The sequence below is a fragment of the Marmota flaviventris genome, chromosome 2, assembly GCF_047511675.1.
Source record: "Marmota flaviventris isolate mMarFla1 chromosome 2, mMarFla1.hap1, whole genome shotgun sequence".
NCBI classification, from domain to species: Eukaryota; Metazoa; Chordata; class Mammalia; order Rodentia; family Sciuridae; genus Marmota; species Marmota flaviventris.
The window spans coordinates 150,752,421-150,773,795 of record NC_092499.1 but is presented as its reverse complement, the minus strand read 5'-3'; the positions used below and the strand labels follow the sequence as shown (position 1 = coordinate 150,773,795).

General features: G+C 43.0%; 1 protein-coding gene across 3 annotated transcripts in view; it reads left to right on the top strand.

Annotated features, from left to right (window-relative positions):
- The window catches only part of Pcsk6 (proprotein convertase subtilisin/kexin type 6), a 192,126-nt gene that overhangs the window by 36,940 nt on the left and 133,811 nt on the right, over window positions 1-21,375 (top strand). For all 3 annotated transcript variants that reach the window (XM_027955269.3, XM_027955265.3, XM_071608670.1), the window contains exon 2: window positions 20,536-20,640. In XM_027955269.3, the coding sequence (XP_027811070.2) occupies window positions 20,536-20,640 (105 nt within the window). The remainder of the gene's footprint in view (window positions 1-20,535; window positions 20,641-21,375) is intronic.

Sequence of the window (21,375 nt, the reverse complement as noted above, 5' to 3'; positions counted from 1 at the left end):
GAGGGACAGCTCTGTGCCTTGTGTCCTCTGGCATAGGAGGAGCAGGTGTTTGGACTGGCCTTGGGGAATGAGGAGGATCTGGCCTGATGGAGGTAGGGGAAGGGCCTAGGTAGAGGGAACAACCTAAATACTGTTGAGGGAAGGCCAGGGGAGGGACTAGAGAGAAGGGGACAATTGGAGTCAGTACTAGAGGTCTTTGAAAAGGACCTTCTTTAAAAGAGTGACAGGAGATAGTTGTCTTGGGGCGAAGACAGAGGAGAAAGGACAGAGAGGAGGATGCCCAGGCAGTTGGAGCTGGGTGGGCCTAGACTGAGGGGGAGAGTCTGCAGTGGTCACTGAGAAGGAGGCCTGTGTGATGGTGACAGTGTGACTGTGTGGTGAGGATGTGGGGATTGGGAAAGTAGATGTGGCAGAGGGAGGAGTGTAGGCCGTCTAGGGCTCTAAGCTGAACAGGGTTGACAGCCCAGAGGATCCAGGCTGGGTTGAAAAGTCAAGAATGGGCCAAGACCCAGGAACAACCAAGTTGCAATGAGTTGTGGTGAGGAAGGGGCTTTGGTGTGGGGCCTGGCTGGTACTGTGTTCACGGGTGTTGGGATTGAACAGTTAGGGAGAGATTCAGAGCATCAAGAGAGCCATTTACCAGAGTTTTGAAGTCCTGAACCAGTGTCAGAAAGGTGATGAAGGGGGGTGAGTCCGTCAGCAATGGTGGACAATGTGGCAGGGTCGGGCACGAGAGTGATGGTGAGGGACCATGAAGACTTAGGAGCTGCGACAGCCGCATTGGCCTGGAAACTTCTGTGCTTCTCTGCCTGGTGAGATGTCCATGGCCACAGAATTTATTGCTCAAACCAAGACATTTCTAAAAGCCACAGACACCTAAATAGGGACAACAGGACTAAATAAGCCAGGACATACACTTTTACTTGGGACAATTGTCAGGCAAGCAGGGACTACCAACTAAGCTGAGAATACACAAGGTAGACCAGTCTTTTATTTGTCCAGAGAGGTAGACCAGTCTTCTATTTGTTGATTTATTTATTTATTTTTTCTTTTCTTTAATAATAGAGATGGTCAAGTTCTTAGAGGGTATAGCTAACCATGAGGTTGGGGGAGGAGAGGTAGCCCAGAGAGGTTTCGTGTATGAAATGAGTCAGGAACAAACAGTTGTCACCTGTGTCTGGGACATATTGTGGGTCTTGATCGGGGGAGGCAGGGCTGTCCTGTTGGAAGGGCAGTGGGGATGATGGACCAGATGAAGCAGGGGCATGAAGAGCTGACCAGTCTAGGAGTTCCCCAGCATGGCTTGCTGCTGTGACTTAGAGGCCATCCCAGAATGGCATCTCCAGATGCTTTGGGGGCAGGATAGCCTGTCAGACAAATTTGTGTTTTCATTTCTTCTTCTGACCTTCATCTATCCAAAAGCCTTTCTCCCTTGGCTGAGAGAAGCCAGGCTCACAGCTACCATCTTGGAGTATGTGGCATGCAGAACCACAGTTATGCAACTGTTGGTAGTAAACCTCCAGGCACTTAAAGCCTTGGCAGGAGAAGCTGAGGTGGGCATGTCAGGGTAACCAAACGGAACGGAAGGCAATTTGTTTTTTTCTGAGTGAGGCAGATGTGGGGGAATTATGTAGAAGCTGACAGAGAGAGACTCAAAGCTGCTAAATTTAACTAAACTCAGGGGGAAAAAAAAGGTTACAGAGTGGTGTGCCAAGTAATTAGACCCATCATTGAGAACCTGAGTGATCGTTTGACAAAGTTTGTGACTATGAATGTCACTGGGAAGAAATACAACAGAATGGCTCCTCTCTGAAAGGAGCCAGTCTACAAAGAACTCTGGAGCCTCCGGCACTGTCAGACACACTCCAGGCCACTGTGGGAGACTCCCAGGGGGATACACACTTGTGAAACACAGAGAAGGGTATAGTCCTTGCAGATGGAAGATGATCTGTGAATGTGTGAGCAAACACAGCCAGGACCTGTTCAGGTTCACCCTGAGGGCTCTCCTGGTGACTCAGGGACTGTGTATCACCTGGCTGGCTTCTTTAGGACTTTGAGGTTCGTGCCCCAGGTCAAAGCCATGCAGAAAACCCCTTCAATGGGTTGATTTGTCCACATAGTGGAAAAAATGACAGCACAGCCCTGGAGTTGAGTTTCCTGACAGCCATTCCTATCTCCACAACCTGTGCCCACTCACCAAAAGCTGAGCGAATTTAAGGGTCATTCTCTGAGAGAAGGCATGTGGCAGCCACATCAGTTCTTCACTGTGTGATGCCTGATAACTCCATGTGAAGAATAGCCACGAAGCCACCAGAGAGCAGGGTGTGTGAGGCCCACTGTATTACGAGTCACAGAAAGCACTGCCGAACCCAGCCCCACCTATGGAGGAGGTGTATCAAGGGCACCAATCTGTGAGGGTATTTGAAGACACCAGCTGTCAGCTGTAGCAGGTGGTGAGCATATATCAGATAGGATTTCACCAAACCAGATGAGCTTCTCCCTCACTCCAAGTGAATTTATCTTTACAGACTTGTGAACATAAGAGGTGACATACGGCATGAATTTGTTTTATAGAAGCAGAAGTCTAGGACTCAAAAAACATTTCAGCCCACAGTCAGACATATATTGCAGACTCATAAGGATTTTTTAAAAATAAATGGATAAGAAATAAGTTCATTTCAGGGAACTGGAAAATCCACTGGATTGCTAGACATGGAACCACTCACCTGAGAGGTGGCTTTCAGGGCTGCCTGTGTACCGTCTGTCACCTCAGCGTACTCCTCTGCTCCCACTGCCCTCCTCCAGGTGCAGGCCTGACCACTGAGTGGTGATGTTTACTTTGGCCTTTTTTGACTGTCTAGGTGGGGTTGTATTTCTCACAGGGACCACTGATAAAGAAGTATAGCCATCCCTTGGTATCTATAGAGAACTGGTTCTAAGACACCTCATGAATACCCAAATCCACTGATGTCAAGTCCATTATTTTAAGTCCATCCCATTTATTGATTCTTTGTTTTAATTCTTGCACTATAGGAGTCTTATTAAGGAAGTTGAGGCCTAATCTCACATGATGAAGATTAGGGCCTACTTTTTCTTCTATTAGATGCAGAGTCTCTGGTTTAATCCCTAGGTCCTTGATCCACTTTGAGTTGAGTTTTGTGCATGGTGAGAGATAGGGGTTTAATTTCATTTTGTTGCATATGGATTTCCAGTTTTGCTAGCACCATTTGTTGAAGAGGCTATCTTTTCTTTAATGCATGTGTTTAGCACCTTTGTCTAACTAATATAAGATAATTGTAATTTTGTGGGTTAGTTCTCTATTCTGTACTATTGGTCTACCAGTCTGTTTTGGTGCCAGTAACATGCTGTTTTTGTTACTAGTTTCTTCTCAGCAAAAGAAACAATCTGTGAGGTGAACAGAGAGCTTACATCCTGAGAGCAAATTTTTACCCTTCACACATCAGATAGAGCTCTAATGTCTAGGGTACATAAAGAACTCAAAAAGCTAAGCACCAAAAAAACAACCCAATCAATAAATGGGCCAGGGACCTAAACAGACACTTCTCAGAAGATGATGTACAATCAATCTACAAATATATGAAAAAAATGTTTATCATCTCTAGCAATTAGAGAAATGCAAATCAAAACTACTCTTAAGATTTCATCTCACTCCAGTCAGAATGGCAGCTATTATGGAGACAAACAACAATAAATGTTGGCGAGGATGTGGGGAAAAAGGCACACTCATACATTGCTGGTGGGACTGCAAATTGGTGCAGCCATTATGGAAAGCAGTATGGAGATTCCTTGGAAATCTGGGAATGAAACCACCATTTGACCCAGCTATCCCTCTCTTCCGTCTACACCTAAAGGACTTAAAATCAGCATACTACAGGGACACAGTCACATCAATGTTTATAGCAGCACAATTCACAATAGCTAAACTGTGGAACCAAACTAGACGCCCTTGAGTAGATGAATGGATAAAAAAAAAAGTGGCATATATACACAATGGAATTTTACTCAGCAATAAAAGAGAATAAAATCATGGCGTTTGCAGGTAAATGGATGGTGTTGGAGAAGATAATGCTAAGTGAAGTTAGCCAATCCCAAAAAAACAAATGCCACATGTTTTCTTTGATATAAGGAGGCTGATTCATAGTGGGGTAGGAAAGAGGAGCATGGGAGGAATAGAGGAACTCTAGATAGGGCAGAGGAGTGGGAGGGAAAAGGAGGGGGCAGGAGGTTAGCAATGATGGTGAAATGTGATAGACATCATTATCCAAAGTACATGTATGAGACCCGAATTTGTGTCAACATACTTTATATACAACCAGAGATATGAAAAATTGTGCTGTATATGTGTAATGAGAATTGTTATGCATTCTGCTGTCATTTATTTTTTTTAAATCAATAAAATAAAAAATTAAAGTTCATTATTTTAAGAATAATGTGCTTGCTTAGAATCTACACACATCCTACTATGTAGTTTAAATGATCTCTAGGTTATTTACAATCCCTCGTCAAATGTAAATGCTATACAGATAGTTGTTACATTGTATTGTTTAGGGAATGACAGCAAGAAAAAAAGTCTGTACATGTTTAATACAGATATGACTGTAACCATTGAGGCCTTAGCACATAGTATACACCTCAGCAACAATGTGACATCTTTTATTCTGTATATTTTCATTGAGTAGTTGGTTGAATCCACCAATGTGAAAGCTGTAGATACAGAGAATCAGCTGTGTACTTTTTAAAAATAAAATAAAATCAAAGGGTAACTTGTTATCTAACTTTACAACTAATTTGCTGCTGATGATCCATTTCTCCCCCCCAAAGTGAAATGTGCCCTTGAGCCTTTCTTTAAGAAATAAATAATGTGGGGGAAAAAAAGAAGAAAAACAAAGCTACCTATCTAAGGACAGTAGTATCCTCATTGTGTAGAAAGGAAAATGAAGACAGAGAGAAATCAAGAAATTTACCCAGAGGTGTTTTGTTTTTTTTTTTTCCCCAGTTAATCAGAGCTGAGATTCAGGTGTGAGAAGCCTGGACCCAAGCCCTAGGTCTCCACTGCTGAGTAGGGTCCCCTTGGAGTGTCCTCTGTAAGGCAATGATGACTGGGGTCCCTCCCTGCCTCTTACCATCCTCATCTCCCTCTCCCAAGCCCCACTTTCCTTGAAAGATCAGTAGAGAAGTTGTTTTCTCCACGGAGCCTGTAAGAAGATGGATCCCTGCTTTGATCTTAGGATGCGTTTTAGCAGGTTGTTGTGTTTAGTTGCTCCTTTGAGTGCTAGGTGGGCCCTATGGCTTGTGCCCCTTCATCTCACACTATGGTGCTCACTCTTATCAACCTCTCCCCTGGAGTCAGGCCCTGGGCCCAGGGGACCTCAGGGTGCCTGGTTCAAGTACCTCCTCAAATACTTGTTGAGGGAATGAATGAGGGAGTGTTCAGGTGTCTACAGAGACTTGGTGGCTTGAGAAGATAAAGACATAGATCCAAGAAGGAAGAGAAAGAAATGGTCAGTGTGGCCCAGCAATCAGGATGGGCCTTGCTATGAATAAACACGCAAGGAGGAGACTGCAGAGGACTGTGGTGGTCTTCCTGGGTCCCAGTTTATAAGAGGCTGTTCTGTGCACTATCTCAGTGAATCACAAACAGAGGAGAGAGGGCAAAGAGAGAATAGGAAGATCAGGTTTCTCCTGTTTTTCTTTCAAGTGATTACTTTTGGTCTATAAATTAGCGCTTCTGAAGTTTTACTTTGAATATAAAAGTCCTGCCAAAATCATTTACTGAAAAATTTCTATAAACCACAAATATTAGTGTGAAAGGGATGGAGATGCTGATGCTGCTTCTCCCTGACAGCTGGAAACTGAGGCTGCAAGGGCGCAGAGACAGCTGGGACCCTGGTCTCTGACTCCTTAGCACCTCCAGGAGTCCCAAATGCTAACATGGAAACAATTGCACTAAGTCCTATTTTTAATGGACAAGCCTTAGATATCCATGAAACCAGGAAAGGGTATCCCTGAAGTTGTCCTTTTATTTTTATTTTTGCTGTGCAGGGGATTAAACCTCACTGAGCTACATTATTTTTATCTTGAGACATTTATTTTATCTTATTTTTATTTTGCTAAGTTGCCCAGGCTAGCCTCAAGCTTGCCATCCTTCCACCTCAGCCTCTGGAGTTGCTGGGGTGCCGTCTCACCCTGCTCGTGTTAATTTTTGGTGAAGTCGTGTGACAGCTGCTCGTCAATAACTTCTTCATTTTTAATCACCTGCACAGGGATGAGATTTTAATCAGGGACACAGAATGACAGCGCATCTCTATGCCTGTTCTTAATTGGCATTATTGAGTTTGGCCGTTGATGTCATTAAATTGAAGTGTTCCGTATTTTCATGAACTTTGACCTGCCTGTCTCAGCAGGTCAAGCCCTGCAGGCTAGCCCAGGAGCATGGCCCCTTGGCCATCTGGTCAGCAGGTCTCATGTCACCACTCCGACTGAAGGGAAATGAGGCTTGCAGTCCTGCTTGCCGGCCTTCGTACTCTCAGTTGGGGGCTGCAGAGTTGTTGAGGGCTCAGGAGACTCAGGCTGTTTCTGAGAGCATTGTCACCGCCTTCTCGTGTCCTTTTTCCCTTAAAGGGCAACCATGATGGAAAAGGAGGAAGGCAGGGAAGAGCCGTTAATAATTAGAGCTGGATGGCACTAGTACACTCTGCCCGCTGTCCCCCGTTCCTTGTGGGTAGCATCATATGTCCCTGGACATTGGAGCCAGGTCCCCAGCATCCTGAGCAACATATGAGACGCATCAATTTTAGGTAAGGTGGGGACAGAACATAGAGGTCTTGTTTTTTTTTTTTTTTTTTTTTTTAATGATAGTAAATATACATAATGTAAAATTCACTGTTTTTAACCATTTTTAAGTTTATTAGCTCAGTGATTTTAAGTACATTCACATTGTGTAGCCATTACCAGCATAAATCTCTAGTACTTTTTCATCTTCCCAAACTGAGACTCTAAATTCCCCAAACTCAGACACAAATTCCCCAAACTCAGACACGAATTCCCCATTCCCTCTCCCCCAACTACTGGCAGCTGTCACCCTACACTATGTCTCTGTGGATTTGATGATGCTAGGAACCTCATAGGCGTGGAATCATACAAGCATTTTTCCTTTTGGGACTGGCTTTTTTCACTCAGGATAATGTTTTCAAGGCTCATCCATGTTGTAGCATGTGTCAGAATTTCCTTTCAAGGCTGAATAATATTCCACTGTATATTGGTATTCCTTTGTGTATGCCACATTTCATTTATTCACTCAACCATTGAAGGACACTTAGTTTGCTTCCACCCATTAGCTGTTGTGAAAAATGCTGTTTTGAACATGGGTGTGCAAATATCATCCAGCTCCTGCTTTCATTTCTACTGGATATTGGAGAAATTTATTTTGGAAGTGAAAAATTTTGAAGATTAATTTTTCTAAGATAGCTTTTAATTTCCCTTAGGATAACTAGTCTCAAGTGAGGGTGTTTTATATATTCAAATTTGAATTTCAAGCACTTTTTTTCATGAAGACAAAATCCTTCTTTTTTTAAATCTTGCAACCTCTTCCAACATAGCCTTTCTCCAAGAAGTAGCCCCAAACTACAGGCCAGCCTAGCCCCTCTGTCTGTTCTGCCTTGCCTTGGTACCAGATCAGTGGAGTTGCCCATCCATCTACTGGACCTCTGAAATCATGAGCCCAAAATAAACTTCTCTGTGGGGCATCTCTACCACTGTGATGAAAAGCTGCCTAACACACTTGCCCAGGTGTGCCTTGCACAGCCACTGGTGCCCCAGGCAACACACATACTTTACTGCATTCAAGATAGAAATGATCTTTGCTGAAAGACAATCTGGGCTTTTCCCAGACCCTCTCTTCCCTGGAAGATTTTCTAAATAGGACTGGAAAAAAAAAAAAAAATAAACAGCAGAACCCCTTGGAATAGGAAAGTTTGTACCAGATGTCTAGATTCTCATTGCAAGGACCACATACTTCCAGCAACCTGAAGGCACATTTTGGGCAGGCTGCAAACTAGCGGTAACATTTAAAATGAGTTGCTAATACTAAAAGCTAGGGACAGCTCATGTGCAATCTGAGTGTTTCCTGCAACTCAGTTTTCCAGAGTCTCCACCCACCCTCCTCCTTCCCTTGGAGTTCCTGCATGGGGGATTCCAACCAAAGAGAGCAAACCTCACAGGGCAGGCAGCAGGGACAGGTGGACTGAACCCATCCTCACTCCCAAATCAGCTGCAGAGCCGGCAGCCTTGAGAAGGGCTCACTTGCCCTTCCTGCAGCAGAAAGCCCATCCCTGGGTACGTGAGGGGCCTCAGGCAGCATCCCTATTCCAGAGGTCACCTGCTATGGGGAAAACAAAACATATTATTTCTGTGTCTTCTACAACATAATTCCTGGGCCCTATAAGTTCTGCAATAACGTGATTCTAAGAACCCATCTGAGCATCTAGTTAGAAGAAGATACTCTGAGCAAACAGGTATAGGAGTTTAACCAATTCAGCTTTATCTTCTGGACTGTAAATTCTTTAACTTCCGTTAGGAAAGGGACTGGGAGGTCTGGATATCTTGTTCTAGTGCAATTTAATTTTTTTTTGAATTTTTGAAACAATCACAAAACTTACAGAAAAGTTAAAAATACAGTAAAAGACTTTATCTGAGACATTGGCAAGAACATTGCTGACCTGGCCTCATCAGCCCTACCACTCTGGTATTATCTTTCACATAAATAAAGAGCCATCTCCATAGACTCAGAACTGCGCACCCCATAGCCCATCATGGAGATGAGGACGTTTTCACTGGTCTGTTAATAATACCCCCTGGTCCTCACCCCAATTCAGTTTCCTTAGTTGCCCAACAGTGTCCCTCACAGGTGTTATGGTTTAGATGTTGAATGCTTTCCAAAGTTCCCTGTGTTAAAGGTGTCCCCAGGGTGGCATTTTTGGGAGGTGATAGAAGTTAAGTCATTGGAGCATGCCCGCAAAGAGGATTGTGGAACCCTGGCCTCTTCATCTCTCTCTTTTGCTTCCTTGGTACCATGAGGTGAGTAGTTTCACTCTGTCATGTGTTGCCTCGACACAGACAATGGGGACCAACTGATCATGACTTGTGCCTCCTAAAACCATGAGCCAAAAGAAACCTTTTCTTTTTGTAAGTTGGGAGGTCTGGATAGCTTGTTAATTTTCTCAGGTATTTTATTACAGTAACAAAAAGTTGACTCACAATTGGGAAGGATTCTGTTTAGAGTCAGGGATTACATTTGGTCAGCAGGTCTTGTTAGTGATTAAACACTAGTATAAATGAGGTTTGCATTTGCCTCAGGCACACAGTATAAGAGAATGCTAAGATATTTGGTAATCAAGATAAATAATATTTAATGAAGTATTAAAAATTAAAGTTAACGAATGTCCACAGTGAACAAAATATCAACAATTAAAGTCAGTCAGGCTCAATGTGACTGATTTGTCCTTTACCTCTGGCTCCCTTGTGACTTTGCATGGCACTTCTGTTGAGGGTCCTTTGGTCTGGAGCATTTCTTAGTATTTTCTTGATTTTCATGACCTTGACTCTTTACATATCAGGTTTGCTGAGGGATCCAATCCAGAGGCTCTCACATGCTGGGCAAGCACTCTTCCTCTACGCTCCTCCTCCGGGCGTGTTGTACACTGACAGGAAAGTCATGAGAGTGGCACTCATTATCACCGTGTTTGACCATGGCTTAGCCGGCTTCCTGTTGATACTATCACAGTGCCACAGACTAGGTAGGTTGTAAAGAGAAGAGGTTTATTTTGGCTCATGGTTCTGAGGTCCAAGGTTGAGGGCCAGCACCTGGTTGGCTTCCTGCTGGTAGAGTCCCAACGTGGTGCAGGGCATCAAATGGCAGAAGGCAGGAAAGCATGCTTGTGTGTTCCATGTCTCTCCTTCTAAAGCTGACAGACTCGATCATGGGGGCTCCACTCTGTTGACCTGATTGATCCCTCATCACCTTCACACACCCACCTCTAAATACCGCAATTGGATTAAATTTCTACCCTCTTCTTACTTCATAGTGGATATTAAAACTCCAACCTGAGTTTCAGAGGGAACAAACCATATCCAGACCACAGCCCAGGTGGCTCATATTTTAATTTGTCCCATTGCTAGTGATGATCACTTGATTCAGATGATTTGTACCAGAATTTGCACTGTGAAAGTTCTTTTGCATTTAGAATTAATAAGTATATTATAGAGGGATACTTTGAAACTATGTAAAAGTAGCTATGTATTCCTATAAAACTTTCAGTTATTATTACTTTACTTTTATCTGTAGGCGCTCAGGGTTTCTTATTTTGGTCAATATATTAAAGCATACTAGAATGATTTTCTTGTGCCCAGTTTGATCAGTGGGTGCCCTTCAGTCTGGTTTGTAAGTTCTGTAACCTTTTGATGTCTCTAGAATTTGGGCCTTGCTTTCTGCTAAAACATGATAGTACAGGTTCCTCTTGTACTTTCTCTGTCCTAATGCTGAGATAGCCACGTCTCCAAGGAGCCCTGTTCCTTTTAGTATTAAAATAGCATTTAGAAGCCAAAATCCAAGCTATTGGTGGGTTTGTTGCTTTTGTTGGTCTCATGCCTGCTCAGCGGAGAGAGTTGGGATTACGCATCTGTGTCTATATACACCCACATTGTAATAATTAGCTTTCTGTTACTGTGATAAAACACTTGCTATAAAGAACTTAAAAGGAAGAAAGGTTTGTTTCGGTTTATAGTTTTAAGGTTTCAGTCCTGGGTCAGTTGATCCTGTTGCTTTGGGCCGGTGGGTGAGCATAAGGTTCATCATGGTGGGAGTGCATGGCAGAATGAAGCTGCTCACCTCATGGCAGCCGGGAAGCAAAAGATAGAGAGGAAGTAGCCAGGGCCCTAATGTCTCTTTAAAGAAGTTAGAACCCAGTAACCTAGCTTCCTGCCACTAGACTTCACTTTCTGGTTCTTCTGCCACCTCTCAGTAGCACCACAGGCTGGAGACTAAGCATGAGACTAACACATGGACCCTTGGGGGATGCTTATCCACCTATATTGAAATGTATATTCCAATACCATAGGGTCTTTCTAGTGTTTCTCTTTCTGTGTATCACTCTCCTCTCCAATAGTTAAAGGTCTGGCTCCCATTGCTCTTGATGCATTGACATATTTGATCAGTCCCTCTGGGGACAACTCATCTGCCATGTCCTCTGACGTACCTACCCTGCTAGGCATCCTCCTCACCTGCTTGGACTCTCATACCCATGTGGGCTGCTCTCTCCCATGGATCCTATTGGATCCCATCCCCCAGCATGGACTCCTTGGTCACCCGCTGGGATCCAGCAGTGCCTTGCTCTGGGCTGCTTAGGTCTCTCTCTTGTCCCCTCCCCACACATGCCACATTCTGCCCCTTAGATAGCCTTGGATGGGATTTTTCAGGAAGAGAAAGATTTTTACACTTTATTTTAAAATCGAAACATAACAAAAATAAATACTAAAGGGGCACTAGAATTAACAATCTGGTAAAATGACTTAATTCCAGATAGCGATAAAGAAATCTCTCCCTGAGCCCTAATGAAACTTTAGCTAGTAAACAGTTTTAAATGAAAATCTTCAAAGTAAAGATGGTAGGATTTTTCAGATAGCTATGTGGACAGTAAAATTATAGGCAAAGACCAAGTTCCTACATTGAGGGTTCTCATCAGAAGCCAGACCATTTGCTTTGGAAACTTAAGGGAAGAGAAAATGAAGTCTGCTTAGTAAAAATTAATGATTTTTTGAGGAATTTGTAGGAAATTGAATAGCTTAATTGCACAGTTTGGGTAGATGCATGTTGAAGAAAGTAATTTTAGGGGACTAGGAAATTGTGCAATAATCTTGACTTGGGTCAGGATTGTAATTACTGCCATAACAGAATGTTGTTATGTGTATATGTGCCCGAAAATGGGAAGCAGTTTTTTAAAAGTGCTTTTTTAAAAAACAACAAAATGTCCATTCTCTCCCCCTCTGTCTCTGAGCTTCCTTAATTATAAATACCAGGTAACCCAGTGCTGGCTAAATATAGGTTCGGTGGCCATCTATATTTATAACTTTTTTCAGGCGGAAGTCACCAGAGCAATACAGAATTAATTTGGTGTGTAGGTTTTTATGGGCTCTAATTAGTTTTGTTTTTCTTAAGCAGACCAACTGGGATCAATAGCATTATATAACTGAACTCAGACGACCATGACTTTAGACATTGACTCTTCCAGGAAGCCAAGGCCCTCAGAAGATGCTGGCCCCAAAGAAACAAGCAGCTCCAGAAGCCGGCACACTGCAGCTGCAGAGTGGCCAGGGCTTGGAACATCTGTTTCCAGCCAAGGGCAGGCTTTAGGAGTGATAAAGTGAATAGTTTTTTTGCAAAGTCAGAAGCCTCATCTATGGCCCATTCATTTTTGAGACCTTGAATTGTGACATTCCCTGGCTGCTTATCAGCTGTTCCCCTGAGGCAGGATTGAGCTGCGCTGGCCTGGAAAGATGGGGTGGTGTTTGGTGGACTGACCAAAGTGTGCATTTAGCCCACACCTCCCCCCAGAGCCAGCTTGCTGGCTTGCAGGCTGACAGACGTGCGCCTGTGTCTGCAGTCATGTCCATTGGAGAGCTAAGTGGGCGGGTGGACCTTTGGAATGATCTAATGTTATTTGAGGTAGACTCAGTGTGCTCAGCAGTGGCTTTGCTGCAAATCAGACATGGTAAATTAGACGGAACTGTCCTCTTCTTTTTTTTCAAATAATGCTAAGTTTTCATCTCCTCCTTCAAGAAGGCAGGGAGAGTCTGGGCTGACAGCACCCACTGAGATCCGTCAGATCCTCTACCTGCCTTATAGAAGCAGTAAGGGAATGTGAAGCTTGTATTTAAAAAAAAATTAGTAAAAATTAATGATTTTTTGAGGAATTTGTAGGAAATTGAATAGCTTCTCACACTTGGCTTCTGCCCCTTGGGATTTGGCTTTGCAAGCTGTGCTCAACCCTCCTGAGGCCAGTAGAGTCCTCCTCTGGAGGATCTGCTGGGTGTGCTCACCATGAATAAAGACTGTAAGCCACTTGAGTGGAATCTCAATTTATGCATTGCCTGCCTCTTGTCTTCTGAGTAGAGAGGCCAATGGGGGTCTTGCCCAGGTCACACTGCTGTAGGTGATCTCCTTGATTCCACTGCATGGTGCAGTCTAGCCTCGGGACTGTCTAAGGAGGGGCCCAGGAGAGCGCCCAAAAGCAAGACAGCAGTGCCTGGGAGGCACTGAGGTACAGGTCAGCTGCCTCTGGAAACTCGAGCCTTGCTGGACAACTAGCTCTATGTAGGTGGAATGGGGAAGACACTTCACCTGTGTCTATCGGCTGTCATTTGGAGCTGGAATTCTAATCATTTCACTAGTATTTGAGCTCTTCCTATTTAGCAGAGTCCCCGAGGAATGACAGATGACACAGTTTCTGCCTTTGAGGAGCGTATGGTGGAGGGAAGGAATGGCGAGGGGTGTGATAGTCACATAAGGGCAGACTCACTCCTCCTGGAAGGACTTCGTGGAGGCAGTGACACTGAGGTGAAGGTTGAAAAGAGAGTGAGAGTTAGTCTTTTCAGTATGAGGGAACCAGCAGTTAGGGCAGAGCCCCTCACATTCAGTAGTGTCACTACAGGACAGAGGTGATGTGGGCAGGGGCCAAGCCTGCAGGTGGAGTGGTAACCTGGCCCCATTGTGGAGACCCCTTCATGTGCCTGTGAATGACTCTTATTTTGTCCTCTGAGAAGAAGAAAATCTGGTGCCAACAGTCCTAAGAGGCATGTAGAGGCAAGGGGCTGTCAGCACTGGGGGGAATGGGTGGCAATGGATGGATCAGTTTTAGAAACCATTTAGGAAATCACTTTGGAAGTATTTAGTGGTACCTTCCACCAAGACTTAGGAGGAGGAACAGATTGGGAGTAGGGAAATAGGTTGGTGGCTGCTCTAGTTTTGGTGGGGTCCTGTGCTTACCCCAGAACTCTATTAGGAGCCAGGGACAGAGATGGGGTTGGGTATGGCTCAGAGGGCTCAGCCATTACAGTGCTGTGTGCTTGGGACTCACAAGGCTGTGCAGAATTGCTTATACATGCTGAGCGTGAGAGATCTGTGGGGATTGGCCAGTAGGAAGGGAGGCATAGCTCCCTGGGAAGGGCTTGGCTTCTCCTGGAGAGAGGCTTCAGAATTCGCATGCCCAGTGCAGCCCAGACTTCTACAGCCAGAGCCTCCATCTGGGGTCAGGTCCAGCCCATGGTGGGTTTACTTGAGCTGCTTGGGTGGTTCTAATGTACACCAAGGTGGGGAACCACCAGGAGTTCTGAATTAGGCCAACTGGCAGTAGCCCCAGAGGCTTATTCAGATGTGGAGGCCTTGGGAACATCAAGAAGTCATCTGGTTGTGTTTTAGAGCCATTTGTTTATGAACCTTGCATAAACACCCATAGAGACCTCAACATGTGCATTATATGCATATACATACATAAATACACATATGCTCACATCTGTATATATACATACTCAGGTACATATAAACATGTATACATGTAACACTTGCACATTCCTATACATACAAATACCTGAGCATATGTACATGTGTGTTTCTACACATAAAAGATTTACAGACAGAGAGACACAAACATCTGAATACTTACATGCTGCACAATGATGTTTTGGATAATGATGGCCCACATATGTAAAGGTGGTCCCATAAGATTATAATGGAATCTTTAAAATCCTTCCCACCTTGTGATATAGCTGTCCTAAAATCCTAGAGCAATGCATTACCCACATGTTTGTGGTGATTCTGGTATAGGCCAACCTACCTCACTGCCAGTTATATGAAAGTATAGCGCATATAGCTATGTGCAGAGCATAATGTTAAATAACAGTAAGCAACATTGTTCCTGGTTATCTACTGTACTAAACATTTTATTATTTTAGAATATATTCCTCTACTTACAAAGAAAAAAGAAAGAGCTATAAACTGTGTGGCACTGATCCAGCAGCAGCGTCTCCAGATGGCATCCAGAGGCCATGTTAAGTGATTGGCTTAAACCATTAGTTTGTGTAAGTGCACCCTGTGATATTCCAACAACAAATCACCTAACAAAACATTTCTAAGAATGAGTCTTTGTCTTTAAATGATACATGGCTGCACGTGTGCATATATGTACATATATACACAAACATGCACACATTCATATACATATATACCCACACAGCAGAATATGTACATGTATATATGTGACCCTTGCTCACCGACATGCACACACACAGTCATCGTGGAACGTAGTACATGGAACAGTGCACATATCTCCTGTCGTCTTTTTAATGGAATGAAAGAGAGTGAACACTTGCTGAGGTGTTTGGCTCTGTGTGAAAGAACCTGCTGCTGAGGACAAGGACCAAGTGCTTGGAATCCTCCACAGCAAAGACTGGCTTTCACTGTGCTAAGAGGTAGAGGGTTGATGGTTAAGAAGCCTGGCTGTGCTATTGTCATGATGTGTGATCTTGAACAAGTTATTTTTTTGCTCCGTGCCTCAGTTTCCCCATCTGCAAGATGAGAATAAGCCTAACATCCAGCTCCAGGAGTGTTAATTCATCTGAATTCGAAGCTTGCTGCCTAGGGTAGGCATATGCTCAGTGCTTGCCAACTGAGCCAGGAACACTAGGGGAAAGTTTTACTGAGCTGGGAGTATTCTGCTAAAGTTAGGGAACTCCAGTTGGAGACAGAAGTTTGGGGGAGATTATTGTTTCCTATTAACTCCACACACTATATTATCTAGGTTTTTTTTTAAAAAAAGATATCTAATAGAGGGTCCTGTTAAAGAGAATTAAACTACATCTAACTCTTCTCAATGTGGGTCCTTCAATCTCATTTCTTCCAGTGTTCTGTTGAGAACATTTAGCAATGTTTTAAGTGACATATTAATGATGTTACCGATTTTATATTCTAATATGTGTAGTTACTTATCATTATTGAAGAGAGACATGATCATTCAATATTCAGCAAATGGTATATTTTCTTGGATGGTGTACTCAGACTGGCTTCCATGAATGCAAATATCATGGGCAAGAAAGAGAAGAGGAACATATTGAAATTTTATGTTGGATCTTAAAAAACAATGCCTGCAGCCAGTGGTCAGATTCATTGATGAAGAGCAGATGGAGTCCTGGGAAGGGTGCAGAGCTGAGTAGGATAGGAAGCCTGCCCGGGATGATGGGATAGTTTCTCCTATTCCCCTGGAGAAGGAAGAGGAGGAAGGCACAGCCTTGCAGACAGCAGTATTCCTGAAGGTGGTGCTCTCTGTGCAGAGAGGCAAGCGACCAGCATCTGTGGGAGCAGAGCCAGTGCCTGGCATAGACCCCATATCAGGATACCACCGAGAAACAGCATCCCAGGACAGCAAGGCAGCCAAGCTAGGAGAGTGACGGCTATAATATCAATGTAAATGTCAAACAAAAATCAGAATATATCTGGACTGGATGTGTAGCTCAGTGCGTGTTTATGTGCAAGGCTCTGGATTCAATCTTCGGAATCACATACACTCACGCGCACATGTGCGTGCACGCACACACACACACACACACAAGAACATTTGTTTCTTTAGAGAATCACCTTGAATTTTTAAAATGTTTGTACTGCTGCTCCCACCTTTTTGTCTGTAGTAGTCTCCTCTTATCTGGTGTTTTATTTTCAGCCAACCTCAGTTTAATAATATTAAATGGAAATTTTCAGAAATAAACAATTCGTAAGTTTTAAGTGACTTTTTTACAGCATACCGTTGCAGTTATTCAGTTTTATTTGTTAATCTCTTATTGTGCCTAATTTATAAGTTAAACTTTATCATAGATACGTGTGTATAGGAAAAAACACAGTATATGTGGGGTTGGTGCAATCTGTGGTCTCAGGCATCCAGTGAGGCTCTTAGACTATCATGCCCTGTTGGACAGCATGGACTATAGTATTCTTATGAGTCCAGCCTCTGTCAGTGTGGTGCTGAAAGTATACCAAAAGGGAAGCAGCAGCTCGTACCCTTTGTTTGTCTTTATGTCATTTGGTGTCAAAGGTTGTCACATGGGGAGGTTGTGGTTCAGAACTGGGTTTACCCTCCCTGGCTTCAGTCTCCCCATCTGTAACATGGGGCCATCTTTTTCCAGAGATGTGGCTCTGTTTTATAGTTAGCCCTATCCATATAATGAAATATTCTTCAGCCTTGAAAAGACAGGAAATTCTGACACATGCTACAACGTAGATGGATCTCAAAGATGTGAGCGCCAAGTGAAATAAGCCAGGCAGGAAAAGACAAATGTATGATTCCACCAGAGTAATCAGATTCCAGCCTCTTCTGCAGCTGGCTTTGCAAGGTCAGGGGTGTGGCTTTGGCTGGTGTTCTTTTTTCTCCTGCAGAGAGATTTACCCTCCCTAGGCCCTCAACCCTCTTGCCGAAAGTCTCCAAACAGATGTGGCACTGGTACTGCTACCCCCAGAGACAGTTTTTCTGGTTAGCCAGTGGGGACCATCTGTTCCTTTCCTGCTTTGCTCTGAGAGAACAACTTTCATCAGCTGTACCCTTTGGTACAGCTTTGCTAAGGATGATCACGGTGGCCCAGAGGCAGGGGGCTGGAGGGTCTTGGAACTTTCCTCAAGGGGAGGCTACCCCTGGCCTGGCTTAGCTAGCTGCCCAGAGTCCACTGCCCTGAATGGCTTCCAGAACCTCTCTGCCATGGGCCTACTGAGGGTCAGCAGCTCTGCAATTAATCCATTCCTTTGCCAGTGAATTTTATTAAATTCATAGTTTCTCTATGTCCCCAAATGGGATTTGACCATATTTAAAAGAACCAAAAATTATGTAACACCTCCCAGGGATGGTGGCCACTTAAGCAAACATGTTGATTAAATAGTGCTATAGACTGAGGCTCCCTGATTGCCTGTTGCTGAAGAGCAGGTCTCACATTTCAGGAGAAGTCTCTGGATGCATGTAACAATTCATTGAAGAAGGAAGAAGCAAGGGGACTTGACTTACCTGTGGGAGGATAAAAAGAAGTGCTTATGTGTAAAATAGGACAGAAAGAGTGAGGTTTATGATGGTAGAACAATGTATTGAGGTAGAAAATGAACTGAGAATCAGAATCACAGGAAAGGATACATCAAGTGCTTACTACCTGCTGGGTGCTCTGCTGAATTTTATTTCATTTAAATTTTGAAGCAATCAACCTGCAAGATGGTCTTTATTAATCTCATGAAGAAAGACTCTGAGAGGGTAAGCTGAGGTCAGTCGGCAGAAAGGGGTCAAGTTAGGTGCAGACCCAGATTTGATCTGAGAGGGAATAGAGGAGCCTTGGAGAGGAATTAGAGAATTCCAGCTCCCAGAGCCAGCCACCACTTGTTGAGTGCCCTCTAGGCTCTAGGCACTAAACTAAGCACTGTAGATAATACCTACTTGGATCAGCATGACTTTCATAATATTTGATGTTTTATGGTTGTAAGCAACAGAAACACACCAGAGCAAGCTCAAGTGAAAAAAGAAGTTCTTTATTGGAAAATCAAAGGGATATCACCTAATGCCAAGTATAAGAGGTAGCCAGACTGCCAAGATTGCTGGAAAGGAGAGCTGACAGGTGGTTAAAAAAAAAAAAAAAGGCTAGCAGGTTCTCTCTTGCATATCTGCTTTGTCTTCTTGTGTGTAGATATGGAATTTGCCACTTACAGCATCCAAGTAACTCTGGGTCTCTGCCTGGGCCACTCAGCTCTTTTGGGGTCAGGTCCAGGCAAACAGAATGACTGTGAGTGATGTTGGGGCAGCCAGTTGGGTGCTGTGTTTTTGGTAAACTTTAGTCCTACCCAAGTAAGTCCAAGGGTTAAGTAGTTTTATTCCCATTTTACTCATATTGAGTTGAGATTCACAGGGGTTGAATGGCCTTGTCCAAGGTCATGTGGCTAATAGTAGGAAGGGTTTTAAACCAGGCTTATCTGACTGAAACCCATGTTTGTGATCATTTACATATAAACCACCGGAGAGCACAATCATAGTAGGTCCTCCTGTCTGTAGAGGACCCTCCAAGAATGCCTGAAATTGCTAATAGTGTATGTGCGTGTATATATATGTATAAATACACATATATGCACAGACACATGTATATACTATGTTGATAGTATACATATGTACTATATAATGTATATGTATTTGTATATTTTATATATGTAAAATATATAGTATGCCAATAGTATTTTGTGTATATGTGTACATGTATATGTACATGTATATGTATACATGTATATATATGCACACACAGATGTATAAACACATACTGTTTTTCTTAAACATACATACTCCAGTGATAAAGTTTAATTTATAAATTAGGCACCATCAGAGATTAACAACAACAGCTAGTAATAAATAGAATAATTATACCAATATACTATAAAACATGAATAATTTATTTCTAGAATTTTCCATTTAATTTTTTTCAGACCCCAGTTAACTGCAGGTCACTGAAGCCTCAGGAAGTGAAAACATGGACAACAGGGAACTACCATTGTCTTAAATTGCTCCTTTAATCAGAAGATAGAAAACAAATGAGGATGATTTCACCTGAGAAGGGCAACATGAGAGTCTATGTGAAATTCAATCCATGTTTGTTTTAAAAGCTCTTCCTTCGAGGACAGTGACTAACTAGCAATTTCCTTCAACCAGTGAAAGTTAGAACAAGGAGCAGACCTCTGAGAATGATGTCCACACTTCAGGGTCATCTGACATGAGGGAAAGTTTGCACTACTGGGAGGGCCATCGAGGGTCAGAGCTTCTTGAAGACCAGGGTTTGGGCCACCTGGCTTTTTTTGGTTCCAGCCAGCCCTTAAGCTGAAATCTGTCCTGAAAAACTGCCCCTGGCAGAAAATTGGGACACCCCAAGGGTTTGGATGTTCTCATCCGAGCTTTTCACAATCCCAGAGTAGATGATGGTGTTTTCTTTGGCTTTCTTGTTGCATTTGAGAGTGAGTGTTCATTCTTAGATATTTCAGTTTACCCATGGGGTGGAGAGGATGGAGTTTGTTTATAATGAATATTTTGGTGTAGACCTGACTTGACACCAACTTAGCTACTTCAGGGATGCTTGACCCGAAATGAACACTAATTCATGTCTAGAAACTTGGCAAAGATAGTACAAACTTTAAACGATATTAACCTACCACAAGATTTGATGGAGTATGTGCTTCATTGGAAGTTACTTGGGTTGTTTATCTAAAAAGAACTATCTAAACTCACTTTCCGGTTCCATAAACACTGACTGTGTGCCAGAGATACAGGTAGGTAGCACGATGAGGGGTGGTCTGTTTCTTGGAACAGAATAAGCCTCTCACTTAAGGGGAAGGGCGTTATGGGAAGGAAGAGTTTTGAAGCTGTTTGTAAGACAGTATTAATGGATGATATCTTGCTTCTTGTTTTGCAGATTGGAAACCTGGAAGATTACTACCATTTTTATCACAGTAAAACCTTTAAAAGATCAACGTTGAGTAGCAGAGGCCCTCATACCTTCCTCAGAATGGACCCCCAGGTACACACGGGCAGGATACTTTTCCTAAGGACAAGAGTGTACGGGTCTGCAGTCCTAAAAATAACCGAGTCTGCGTTATAATGTCACTCTAGATAGATGTTAGTTTTCCATATCTCCTTTAAATGAAACAAGGCAGAGTGTAGCAACTTATCAAACCATTTTAAATGCTCCAAAAAAGAGGGTTCCTCATCAGGCTTTGAGAATATAAATTCTTAGACTGAGAGTGTAGCTTAGTGGAAGAGCAGTTGCTTCACATGCATCAGGCTCTGGGCTCAATCCCCAGTACTGGAGGAGGGAAAAGAATCTAAATTATTTAATTGGAAAAATAGAATATAAATTATTTAATTGGAAGCAACATTCACGTGAGGGTAGATCTCTTAATATTTTAAAAATCAACAAATACACAATAATTACAAGAAATGCATATGTAAATTGTATCCATAAAGCAAAGCCACTAAGCAATTTGAGCAGGTATTTTAATCATAAAATTAGAAATTAGACATATTAATGTTTTTGTGATTGTCATTGGCACATTTCATAATGGTTATCATGAATTTTAAAATAGAGGCAATAAGTTTAACTTTTTTTTTTCCTTAAAATTTATGTGATGGTCTGGGGTTGTGGCTCAGTGGTAGAGCACTCGCCTAGAATGGGCGAGGCCCTGGGTTCGATCCTCAGCACCACATAAAAATAAATAAATAAAATATTGTGTCCAACTAAAAAATAAATATTTAA